The sequence below is a fragment of the Sorex araneus genome, chromosome 4 (assembly GCF_027595985.1).
Source record: "Sorex araneus isolate mSorAra2 chromosome 4, mSorAra2.pri, whole genome shotgun sequence".
Taxonomy (NCBI): domain Eukaryota; kingdom Metazoa; phylum Chordata; class Mammalia; order Eulipotyphla; family Soricidae; genus Sorex; species Sorex araneus.
The window spans coordinates 86,525,794-86,539,234 of NC_073305.1; the positions used below are offsets into that span (position 1 = coordinate 86,525,794).

The 13,441-nt window shown below is 41.5% G+C and overlaps 1 protein-coding gene across 1 annotated transcript in view; it reads right to left on the minus strand.

Moving 5' to 3' along the window:
* Positions 1-13,441, minus strand: part of PKHD1 (PKHD1 ciliary IPT domain containing fibrocystin/polyductin) — a 552,653-nt gene that overhangs the window by 245,905 nt on the left and 293,307 nt on the right. Inside the window, exons 48-49 of the mRNA XM_055136692.1 lie at positions 13,215-13,392; positions 11,287-11,482 (exon numbers count right to left, since the gene is read on the minus strand). Coding sequence (XP_054992667.1) covers positions 11,287-11,482; positions 13,215-13,392 — 374 coding nt within the window. The remainder of the gene's footprint in view (positions 1-11,286; positions 11,483-13,214; positions 13,393-13,441) is intronic.

Genomic DNA, 13,441 nt, shown 5'->3' on the forward strand with positions numbered 1-13,441 from the left:
CCATACCAACACTTATAGGCTGTTTATGAGCTTTCTAATATGGGTATGAGAGAGAGCTATTTCTTCCCAAATGCCATTTCTCAGCCATGAGTCTTTAAAGACAGAGTGTGGGAGGAGGGGAGGCAGTAAAGAACTGGATATTAGAGTCCAATAGCCTAGATTTAAATCCTAGGTCTTGTGTTTTCTATATTACAGTATCTGAGTCTTGCTTATTTAACCAGAAAATGGGAGCAATTGTCATCTCCTTCCTAGGGTTATTGAGAAGAAATGATGAACGTAACATGCTTACTGCAGCTCCTGGTATAATGAATAGGGAATAGTAGGCGTTACCCACACCATCTTTATAGTATGCTCATTATTCTTGGAGTCTGATAACAAATCCAAGAAATATTTTCTATATAGCTTTACTCTTTCTATAGCCACATGATCATGACAATCCAAGGTATTGAATTGAAGGCAATTTGACCAGACTCACTAAAATTTGTACAGCATTTTGACTCTACAAAAGACAGTGCAAGTGTTAAGTGTCATTTCCAATTTATATAAAAACAAAGAGGGATGAAAATCATTTGAGAATAATGATATTGACTCAGGAAGAGTTTAAAAGCCTTACATAAGCTGTGATATTGTGCATATGCTTTCTCAGTGCTTATGATTTCTGATTTTGTATTTGTAATATGAGAGTGGTTAATCTACTCTGTTTATAAATGGAACCTCATTGCAGTTGATCCTTCCCAGATTGTAAGACTATCTGGCTGGTCCTCAAAAACAAGAGAAGTCTTTGGGTCAATTATTGTCAAATTATTCTGACGAGTGCTTTATGATCTAAGATTGTTATAAACACAGTCATCTAAGATGAAGAGAGAAACTCACAAAGAAGATGTCTCCTGGTGAAAGGAAAGAGATTTATATACTCACAATAAAGATATATATTACTATACATACCACTTATTTGTTCTCACTAAGACACTAGGGATGAGAAAATATATTTCTCTCTTGAAATACTGGAAGGAGAAATAAGTACCACTTTAGGTTAAAAACGACATGATTTTAATTAATTTAAGGGTTTTTTTTTAATTTTGGAGCCACACCTGGTAATGTTCAGGAGTTACACCTGGCTCTGTGCCCAGGGATCACTCCTGGTAGACTCCGAGGACCATATGGACTGTCCAGAATCCGGAATTGACAAATGCAAGACATGCACTCTATTCACTAGACTATAGATCCGGTCAAAAAAATGCATCACTTTAAACAGAATATGAATTCCTTTCCCTCTTGATTCTCCATCCATATTTCCAATCTTCCTGCGTACATGTTAAGACTTTTCATCCAATCCACATTTATGCTGGCCTAGAGAGACACTGATGATGCATGGAAAAGCAACTGCAAATTCCGCTTACCTGTGCAGCTGGGTGTAACTGGATGCAGTCTTACTTTGACTCATGACTTTTCTCTCTCTACCCTGAACCTAGACTCCCGATCTGGCTTCATGAACCAGCTATTACATTTGTCCTCTTCACATTTACCTCAGCTACCCTCACACACTACCTTGTCAATAAGCTGGATTCACTTTCTGGAAATTAGTCTCTTTCACTTAGCTATCCAGATAGCTTTCTTTCCAGTGTTCCTTGGGAAACTGAAGCTTAATTCATCATCACCATCATTATTATGATGGTGACAATGATGATGATGATGATGATGATGATGATGATGATGATTGCTTTGGGGTCCAGACCTGTTAACACCTAGCTCTGCACTCAGGAATCACCTCTGATGAGCTCAGGGGATCATATGGGCTGCCACATATCTAACCCAAGTTGGTCATGTCCAAGGAAAATGCCCTACTCACTGTACTATTGCCTTGTCCCTAAAGCTTGATTTAAAAATCAAGATTCCAGTCTCCCAGAGAGTCAAAAAGTTATCTTGGATTTTTAAACAATGGTCTTTCAGATACTTCACATAAATATTATATGAAAATCCCATGCTATGTTACCAGTCTTCTATTATAATAGTATAGCAGATAAGGCATTTGCCTTGCACATGGCCGATGGGGTTCAATCTCCAGCACCCTATATGGTCCCTTCTAGTTTTCCAGGAGAGATTACAGACCCAGGAGTAAGCCCTGAGCATCCCTAGGTGTATCCCCAAAACCAAAATAAATAAGTTACTCAAAGAACTTGACAATAGATAGATGCACCTGCATAAATCACAGTCTAAGAGTTAGCTCAATTACACCATCTTCATTAACTCGGGGAATAGTAACAAGGGTAAGTCTGTGGTGCCCACAATGTAAAGATGGGTTTTTGGTGAACTTCTGGGTCCTGAACCATTACAGATCCAGAACTTTCAGGAAGGAGCCTAGCAACAAGCATTCTTGCTGTCTGTCCATGAGGTGTATTTAGAAAGCATATCTTTTAGGAATTTTGTAACTTCTCCCAGACTCTATGCTCAGTGATATGGATATTCTTCCCTCAGGAGCAGGTATGCTTAATAAGTGAGGAGAGAAAATCAGATAATATATAAGCAATATAGATATATAGTAAACTATATATAATCTATGTAACAAAATATTCTTGTGTTCACAATTTTTTGCTTTGGATCAACTATACCCCAGATTTGCAGACCACATCACATTCCTAAAGTCCAAAATGTAAAATGTCCATTTAAGTGGCATGAAAGTTTCATTTTAATAGCAATGAATTTAGTGTACTTTAGAGGGGAAAAAATGAAGAAGGCCATACAGCTCACAATTTTATGGCTTTCATTATTTTTAAAGAAGGTCAAGTTTTAAAAATGAGGCAGTGTGGGAACTGATTTAAGAAAAACCTAAACTAAATAACATTACTGAAGACAAGGATGTGACAAATCGTAAAAGTTGTGCTGAAGTATCAAAAGTTCAGCGAGCACAGAGTAACCTTTGTTATCATGGATGTGAGGAGAAAGGGATCCTCATTTATGGTTGGTGGGAATATTGACTACTCTGGATATATGAAAAACAATATGGGCATTTCCCAAAAAACTAAGAATTGAGTTCCCATATGACTCAGCAATTCCACTTCGAGGCATCTATCCTATGTACCCAAAAACTCTATTCAGAAAAGATATTTGCATCCCTACATTCATTCACACTAACCAAATCTCGGGGCTGGAGCGATTAGCACAGCAGGTAGGGCATTTGCCTTGCACACAGCCAACCCGGGTTCGATTCCTCCGTCCCTCTTGGAGATCCCGGCAAGTTAAGGAGAGTATCTAGCCCACATAGCAGAGCCTGGCAAGCATATTCGATATGCCAAAAATAGCAACATCAAGTCTTACAATGGAGACGTTACTGGTTACCCGCTGGTTGCTCGAGATGTTACCCGCTCGAGCAAATCAATGAGCAATGGGATGGCAGTATGATACAGTGTGAACCAAATGCCATGGCACTATTCATAATAGCCAAAATCTGAAAAAAAATACAAGTGTCCAAGAAGAGATGACTGAGTAAAGAATCTATAGCACAAATATATAATGGAATACTACTCAGCTTTTAGAAAAGATGAAATCATGCAATTTGCTGCTACATAGATGAAATCTGGAGATCTCATGCTGAGAAAAGTTAGTAAGAAAGACAGAGAATCAAAATGATTTCTCGTGACCGCTGCCAAGATGTGACCCCAGGGGCCGCACGCATGTGCGGCTCCTCCACAGCTGCACGAGTGTGAATCCAGACCCAGCTGAACCAACTTCAACATGGGCAGCTCCTTGCAGATTGTCTCCAGCCAGAGAACTAAGCCGCGACCCCATGCCCGCCCAGGAGGGGAAAGGTATTTCTCTCTCTCTCGCCTGTCCCTTCCCGGGGATGAAGGGCGTGGGGACCGCCATATTATGACGACCACAGATGGGGTTTACAAGCTTGCAATGATCCAATATCCGGAAGAATTCTCCCTGGACTTAACTGTTAAAGTACAGAAATACAAAGCGACCTCATTTCTCTTCACAACAGGTCTGACTCTAGTGGGGTGCTCCTAATAATAATGGTGAGGTTTGTGTTGAAATATTGAATGTAACCAAAGTAAATAGAAAGTAAAGTGAAATTTATCAGTTACAAGGTGGGGGGGATGCGGGGGTGGGCGGGATAGGAGGTGTACTGTGGGTTTTTTTTTTTTGTCTTTGGTGGTGAGATATGGGCACTGGTGAAGGGATGGTTGTTTCAGCATTGTATGACTAAGACTTAAGCCTGAAAGCATTGTAATTTTCCACATGGTGATTCAATAAAATAAAATTTAAAAAAATGATTTCTCGTATATGCAGGATATAAAGAAACACAGGAAGGAAATAGCAAACACCCAAAGGCAATGGAAACTTAGAACTGGTCTTCAGTAAGAAGTTTGCCACAAGGAGGATGGGGGTGGGTAGGGACACTGGGACAATGATGGCAGGGGCAGACACTGTGGCAGGAGAAAGTCAACACTCTGGTGGAGGGTGTGGTGCTCAAATTTTATTTACTTATTTTTGGACCAGAACTCTTGTTCTTAAAAATACATATATATTCTTTTATTTAAACACCATGGTTTAGAAAGTTGTTCAGAACACAATTGTTACAGTTGTACAATATTACAACACCAGTTGCACAACCAGTGGGATTTTCCCTCTACTATTGATTATTTCCACTAACTTACTGAACACTTAAAATTAATGGACCCCGGGCCTTTTAAATATGCTCAGTTATCTTGGAAGATGAAAGGAGACAGGGAGGTGGAGAAACTCTTCCAGGGCTTCAGCAGGGTGGAGACTCGGCCTGTTCCCCTCCCAAGGGTGCCCCAGCATTTTCACGTGTTGGAATTTTTAATGCATGAACTCTATTTTTTGTAAACCAAGTGCCTAAAATAAAATTTTGATTAATGAAGTATAGGAGGTATTCCCCCACAATAAGTGCATTACAAGGATATGCATTTATAGCCCTATACCCCTAGATTGAAACAACAAGAGCACCCATATCCTAGGAAAAGTGCTGAACCTAGAGGCTGAAAAGCAGAGTTCCAGTGCTGGTCAGAGTGTGTTTGTGTGTTGTATGAATTAGGAAAACTAGTTTCTCACCTTCCTTAAAAATGAACGTCCTACCCTGATTCCAAGAATAGCATCTTATTCTGACGTATAAATTTCCCTCTCTCCTTACTTTATCGCTTTCTTCTTTCTATCTCTCCCTTCTCCCCTTTTTTCCCTCCTTTTGGTGAAACTACCTATGATCAAGAGATAAAATGCTTCCACACTCCCAGTTCCCATTTCATATCTATATTTTTGACATAAGGGTTAGTGCATTTCTCTGAACTCAAGCCCAGGCATTACTGACAGAAATCCTCGGGGATGTTTGGGAAATGAGTTTTCTATAAGAATGTAAATTAATTTATTAACTAGAAGGCTATAGATTGCCTTAGAGGGCCTCGACAAGGGAACAGAGGACGTCAGAGTTCCTAAGGATTATGATTCTGCTCTGCTTACAATCCCTCCCCAAGAGCTCTGGGGCACTCTCTGGTTCCCCTCTCCTTCTTGATTCCTTGAGAAGGAATGAACAGGATTCCTTCTCAAGGATGCTCACGGGGTCTTCCAGGCCCAGGGCAAGAGTAGAGGGGTCTAGGCAGCAGCCAACTTTCTCCCAGTGTCCTTAGCACTTGCGGAAAAGCAGAGAAGTCATCTCCACCATCTCCTAGTCACAAATGTGGGGAAATGTTCCTTATTTGCAGTATCTCCCAAGTTAGCAACATCTTTCCCGCGCCATCTGCATGATCTGACGTGAGTTCTTCAGGGCAAGTGGAGCAGACAATGACGTCCATCTGTCTTTCTATCTATAGCCCTCTTGCCCTCGTGGACCACAAGCCCCGGCTTCTTGCCAAACAGCCTGCCTTTCTCTTGGGGAGGGTGACATTTCATACAAGCATTGGCCAGCCTGGTGAGACATGTCCTTTTTTTTTTTTTCAAGGCTGAACAGAAGAAGGTGGTTCTTGGGAGCCTCGGAGCCGAGCAGGTGGACTCTATCAGCTGGCGTCTCACACAATATCCTGGCTCAGCCTCATCTCTGCTGTGGGCTGGGGGTTTTGGGGCGGGGGTGCTGTGTGAACTCAGGAGGGTGACTATGAATGGCTCAGCATCTGATATGAATTTATCACCGGCTGCTGGTTGGATGGGGGATAAAGCAGTGGGAAAGGGCTGGGAGTGTTTAATGCACTCGGCCACAGCCCAACAGTTTGCCTTTTCCCCATAGAAAAGGACGGGGTCAAAAGTAAGTTGACCCCTGACAGAATGTACAATTATTAGCAGAGCGCGGTGCATGAGCAGCTGCTGGAACCCCACTGGCTCTGCATCAGGCTTCCAAGAGTCAGAATATGAATAATCAACTCAAGATTGTTTTCTCCACCCTGTTCCACTCCCACCCTCCCCTCCCCAATGGCCCCCTCTGTGCCCCCCCACCCCCAACCTTCTCCTCCTGTTCTGGGCAAGTCCTATTATCGTCCTACAGGAAGAAGCGTCGGCCTCCCGAGCAGCTGCCATAATTGTGTTTCTATTGTGATGAAGACCTCCTCCTGGCCACCCCCCTACAAGTGGCCATTGTGAGTGGAGAGTCGGTGATTATACGCTTAGCCTGATGCTTTGGGGGACCCAGCTGCCTAAGTGCTGACACATGAGCGTGTGCAAGGCCAGGGAGGGGGCCCGTGGGCATGGAGGCAAGAGGTGGGGGGCGTGGGGGAGAAGCCCCGTCTGTGAGATAGGACTCCTACATACCAGACCTTTTGCATAAGTCAAGCCCAGAACAAATGAGGCTTTATCGGGCCCCATTGATGAGGGGTCTCATCCCCCTTTGAAGTGGCGCGGAGCATGGGCCCAGCAGCTTTTCCTCCTTTGGACCAAGCTAACATCCTTCTTTTGATACGCTGCATGCTCATTATCTCTGCCCCATTTAATGATTTTTGATTGAAGGGTGGCGGCTGGGATGCCGAGAAGATCGTTAGAGAGGCTCCATCCAGCCAAGCCCTCGAGAAAGGGTCTCGTTGTGCCGGGGCCTAAATTTGGAATTTCTTAACAGTGTGCGCTTGTTCTTAGAGGCAGATAAGGGCTGAGCGTGAAATTCTTAATTAAGCAATAAATAGAGAGTGGGGTGTCAGCAGATGTAGCCAGTAGTCATGGCAACGGGAATCACATGGGCAAGGGAGCTGAGATGAGACGCCGGCCTCAGGCCTGGGCCTGACTGACAGCTGAAGAATCCGACAAAGCTTGTAAACCTGATTAATTAGCTGACTAATTATTTCATAGCGTTAATGTAACTAAAACATAAAAATAGTTCGCCATGAATGGAAACATCTCTGAGAAAATAAGAGAAAAAAAAAAAAAACCCAGGAAAGAGACAGTGGGAAACTGGCTGACGGATTCCATCTCAAACACAAGGATGGAAGTTTGCTCCCAAAGAACCTGAGCGCTAGTCAAACCCAACCAACCCACTGCAGAGAAGTTGTAGTTTAAAACTGCCACCCTTGATGATTCATCCATCAAACTGACCTTCCTGTCTCCTTACAGAAATGACACGAGATCAGGATTCTCTTGATGGCTGTAGCCTTTGTAGGTGGCAACTCTCAGGAGCTTCAGAAAGGCCACCTGAACCAGTCTCTTCAAAGGCATTGTAAAATAAATGAGGCTGTCTTGATCTATGGGTCACAATTGCTTAAGTACCATTACATTTCAATCACGGGACCCATGGATCATACATGTCAGATGATCATGAATGCCAGCTATCTTACAAAAATCTAGTCCAAAGAAATAGGAGATTCAGCAATGCCTTGGCATGATAACTGAGTTCAAGGCACAACAGATTGTTCATCTTTGGGGGAAAGGAAAGACCTGAGAGAAATCATCAATGGAGAGAATTTGGAGTAAAGTAGCGTGGCATTCTAATCACACTGGAGGATGTTTGGGTGTTTGTTCCATAATTCCAAGAGATAAGTAGATATTCTTAACCTCATTAGATAAGTGAAGTCATTGAGGCATGCAGCATTTATAATTCCATGCCCCAGGTAAAAGAGCCAGCCAGCCACTGATTAAAACCCTAAGCCCTAAGCTCCAGCCAGCCCCGACTTTTCCAAAGAACCTGCATTTCATAGAGATGTTTGCTGAACAAAGACAAAACTTTCCTTGATGAAGAAGAGAAACATGAGTCAAAACAATGAGATCTGTAGGATATATTTTTGTTGTTGTCCCAAGGAACAGAGGCATTTCTTTCCCACAACTCAGCCCACGACCCCCCATTTTATTTTTCTGGTCAGTGATCAATGATTATTGAGTGGGTAGCACACCCTAGTGGAGACATCCATCCCCAGGAGCTAGAATGCCTGGGTTCTGATCTTTTCCTTCCTCAGTTGGGTCTCAGATTGATCAGGTATCTTATATCATACAAGACAGGGCCAAATGGAGGAAATGAAGATAATTGTGATTGTTTTAGAACTTCCTATCCTGAGGGATGTGGTAGTGTTGCAAAAGCAGATCATACAAAAACATGGTTTACTTAGAAGTGGTCAACAAACAAGTAAAGTACAGTTAATTGTCAGTGAAGAAGTAGGATTCTCTGCATACACATGTATCCCATCTTAAAAATCTGACAGGAAATTCTGTGGATGGGAGGGAACACAAGCAGTTCCCTGACAAGGAAATGATGCGTCTGCACACCCAGCTCTCCTCATGTATTTCCATCCCAGGGCTACATATATTAGGTCCACAAAGAATGTAAGGGCTTGGTTTAGGCTTTCCTTTCTGATTAAATAAATTTTGGGTAAATTATCCTGTAAAATCATATGGGGGTGGGGGAAGTTATTTAAGGAATATAAAATATCCATTTAGAAAATGCAAAAAGTAACTGATGAATCAAAATTGATCAACTGTAACAGTGAGAACTGGATCTTAGGTTCCAGAGTCCTAGCGGTGTATCAAGTACAACGACATCAATGTATTATGGCATTAGGGTATTTTAATATGGCAATGCCACATGATATGTCTCTAGAACAGTTTGAAAGTTTATGTAGTGAAAACCAAATGCATAACCAAATTCTCGCTGCTAGAGGTACTGTCATGAAAAGCAGAAACAGCCTGAATTCTCCTGTATTCTCTTCCTAGTATGCCAGCCCAGAAGCAAGAACAAAAAGACAGTTCTAGCCACTCACATATCTCACTCTTTGGAGCGAAGAGGAGGCACACGTGTCTGGGGATGTCACTACTGGAGAACAGGGAAACTTCTTAGAGAAATAACGTTTTCTGGGTTTATTTTAAACACTCAACCTGACCCTCTGTGACTTCCTGCTCCTCTTAAAAATAATTTTATTTGAAGGAGAAGATACAAAGGTATTGTGATAGAAGGAGTGTTGTAAAAACTGATACAGGTTCTTAATTTAAAAAATAATGTCTTTCACGGGGCTGGTGGTATAGCATAGTGGGTAGGGCATTTGCCTTGCACTTGGCTGACCCAGGTTCGATTTCCAGCATCCCTTATGGTCCACTGAGCACCGCCAGGAGTAATTCCTGAGTCTGTGAGCCAGGAGTAACCCCTGTGCATTGCTGGGTGTGACTCCAAAATAAATGAATAAATAAATAAATAAATACATAAATAATGTCTCTCCTGTGGAATATTCAACATGATATAAAATATATATATATATATATACATTCATATATGTATATGTAAACTATGGAAATTCACTTACATAAATGTGCATTTATACAATAGATGTGCAAATATAGTATAATTTGCTGCTAATTCAGTACAGAATACCATCAAAGGGGAAGAAAATCTGTAACTATGTGATTTATTTTTTGTCTTTGGCTCTTAGTTGTAATATGTTTATTATGTTGGTTAATATGAGTATTTAAATTAGTGTAGAGCTAGGAACAACTGTTATCAATGGATAAGAGAGATATTTGAAATAAAAATTTTGTTCCAGGATATATATCAAGTGAATTGTCATAGCTAAAGCTAATGGCAACTATTTGCTCTTCCATAATGGCCATATTTGACTCTAGTAGTAAGGCAGTCTCAGCAATCCCTGTCTATCCTGAGTTTTTAAGGTACATTTATGGATGGAACAAATTGGAAATAAAATTTGAATAGTATAATTCAATGAAAATAAAACATACAGCAATCCATTTGGAATAGGTTTTATAAAAAATACCAGGAAAGCTCCATGCTTCTCTCATTGTTGCTACTAAAGTTTAATACTGCCCTGGGCAAAAGTGTCGACCAGAGTGATGAGCTGTTTGAATAAACGAATGTGAGTGGGAAGAGGGCTAATACCCCACCCTTCAGCCTCCTTAGGGCCACGCTTGACTTCTAGGGGAGACTCGGACTTGCTCTTTGATAAAGTCGCCTGTATTTGACCAGAACCACTGAAGACCAATTTATGGGAAAAAAAAAATAAAAAAAACCACTGATCCATTGACCAGATTGGCTTCTTAGTCCCCACTAAGCTGGGGTTTGTAGACGTGGACACCAGAGCATGAAGAACAACAGATGCTGCACAGTATGGAAAGGAAATAGGAAGTAGTGTCAGGAAATCAAAAGAAACCTACAAATCAAATCCACTCACAAGAGGACATATGAATCCAGTGGTACATATACAAAAACAGGGTCTGGAAGTCCTTCTGTGCTCTGTTAGTCTATCATGGCAGTAGAACATTTGGTTCTATGACATGAGACTTCTGGATTTTCCAATCTGACAAGATAGGTATTGTGCATCCCCCAGAGCCTTCCTGCCATCTCATGTTCCCTGCCAAGACTTTTCTTCTCCCAGTGCACAAAAACTCCAGGATTTTCAGTCTCTCGTTCTGATATTCCTTATATCTATTATTATAACCACCTATTCTGTGTTCACACAGATTGTTGATTTTTCTATAAACACAATACTATTTAAATGTTATAAAATAACAATGTCTATTAAGCACTTATTGTGGATTCGATACTCTGCTAAAAGTTGCACATGATATTTTGTATTTTATTTTTTTTCTTGGAGGTAGAATATAACATGATTACATTTGATGGATGAGGAGTCAGAGGCTTAGGAAGAAAGAGAAACTGTATTTAGTGTCCCACTTAATTCCAGTTAAGCTGGAATTTAAACCTGGTGGTCTGATTGCATACCCTTAACCATAATGCTCAGTCATCTTCTTAAGTGTCCAATCACACCATAGCACGCACTCCAAAAATACAGAGTGAACCTTTCTGACTACATGATTTCTGGTTATGTGCCCTGAAAATGCTCAGTTATTTTTACTTACCCAAGTAGGTAAGTTGCCTCAACTGACGGTTGAAGAACCAGTCACAGCCTTGGTCCTGACCAGGAGATGGGAGGGATGGAAGACACCGCCCTACTCGACTGCCACACTTTATGAGGATGTCAGCATCTGACCACGGGATGGGGTGAGACAGCAGTAGGAAACTCCCAGGATCGAAGTTGTCAAACGTTGCTGAGTACTTGGAGTAAAAGAATATACAACAGTATTCATTTCAGAACAAACTCCCCACTCCCCCAAAGCTATAAACAATAGAGATGGAGGAGTTCATAAACACAACAGTTCAGACCCCAGGCTACTTTCGCTGTAGGAAATACACTTACTTAAATCCACTGAGTAATAAATGTATAAGTAGAATAAATTCATAAGTAGACATTCAGAATCATAGGATGTTAAGATGGGGGGCGGAAAGCCAAACTGCTTCCTGTTTAGCAATAGAGGAAACAAAGGCCCAAGAAAGTAATTTGACTGGCCATAGAGCTAGAAGAGACAAAGGCAGGTCTAAAACTCTTTTTTTCATCCCCCCTAATTTTAATAGATGAAAAAAATATGAAATTATTCATACTTTGCTGTTTGCCTTTTTGAACCATATCTGACTATACTTAGGACTTAACTCCTGGTTCTTTTCTCAGAGACCACACCTGGAAGTGTTTGGGAGGACCATATATGTTTCCAGGGATTGGACCCAGTTCTGCTACCTACAAGGCAAGCACCCTATGTGTGGTACCATCGCTCCAGTATCAAATTTTAACAGTAAAGGCTTCCACCTCTGGGACATGTGCTCCATGGCCCGGTTCTATTCATATCAGGACATTCAACCTTTGAGAGTCCCCTTGGCCCCTGCCCTCCCTTTCCTTTGAACTGCTGTGTTTTATAGATGTGTGAGCTGAATGAAGTAGGCAGTGGTTCTGTAGCTTCTCCCAGGATACAAACTGAGGTTGCCCATCTCCAAAATCACCATTCTACCATTTTCATATTACAAATATTCCCTAGAATTTTACCACGAGGTCTCCAGGGAAGACAGAAGAGCTGTACATTCTTTTGAGAACCTGGGCAAGAAAGCAGAGAGTTTGCTTTGAATTCCTTGGCCCAAGAAACCTTCCAAAATCAACTTTCAGAGGCTGGAGTGATAGCACAGGGGGTAGGGCATTTGCCTTGCACGTGGCCAACCCAGGTTCGATTCCCAGCATCCCATATGGTCCTCTGAGCACCGCCAGGGGTAATTCCTGATTGCAGAGCCAGGAGTAACCCCTGTGCATCGCCGAATGTGACCCAAAAAGCAAAATCAACATTCAGCTCCTAAGACATGTACCTATGAAGGCAAGACAGACTGGGTGTGATGAGACAGAAATAAAGGTGGTGGATGGGAAAAAATAGGTTTAATGAAACCCACAGGTTAGGTTTTCTCTCACAGAGAGCATACCACCTTTCTTGAGGACAGTCCTGCCTTTGCTCCCCTAACCTTTTTTGCTCTTCCCACCGAATCCAAGCGGACCTTCATTTGCAAATTAAGCTTTGACCACAAGGTGGCAGTGTGCAACGTAAAAATGTTCACTGAAGGTATTTTTCTCTGGCCACAAACCTCTGGGGGGGGGTTAAGGGGGGGTCTTATCCCATAATATAAGAATGCAGTTCTATAGATTGCTTAGAAAGTGACTTAATGCTACTAATGAAGTTAAAATTTTAGCCTAGCTATTCTACATTTAAAGAGAGACTGCGAAGATTTTAAGTTAAATCTATTAAATTTTTGTTTGTTTTTTGGCCAAAACACCGCTGTTAAAGATACCAGAAGATGCCATTTCTGAAAACTACTATTTGAAAGAAGTAAATATAAGAATCTTTGGAATAGAAAAAAAATTACACTGGGAATAGAAAAAAATAGAACATAATAATTAACTAATTCCTGATGTTACCTGTAGACATCCATTGACAGAAGGAATCTTGAACTGCAGTAAGTAAGTTTCTTGATCCAAGAGCAGAGCCATCCAGCCATAGTGGTTAGACAATGTATTGTTCACGTAATTGACAGTGGTCGTCTTATTTCTGCTGTCAGTTATGGTTAAATCATAGGAAACGCTGAGAGCATTCACTCTAGAAGGTCAAAGACAAACACACACATAAACACACACACACACACACA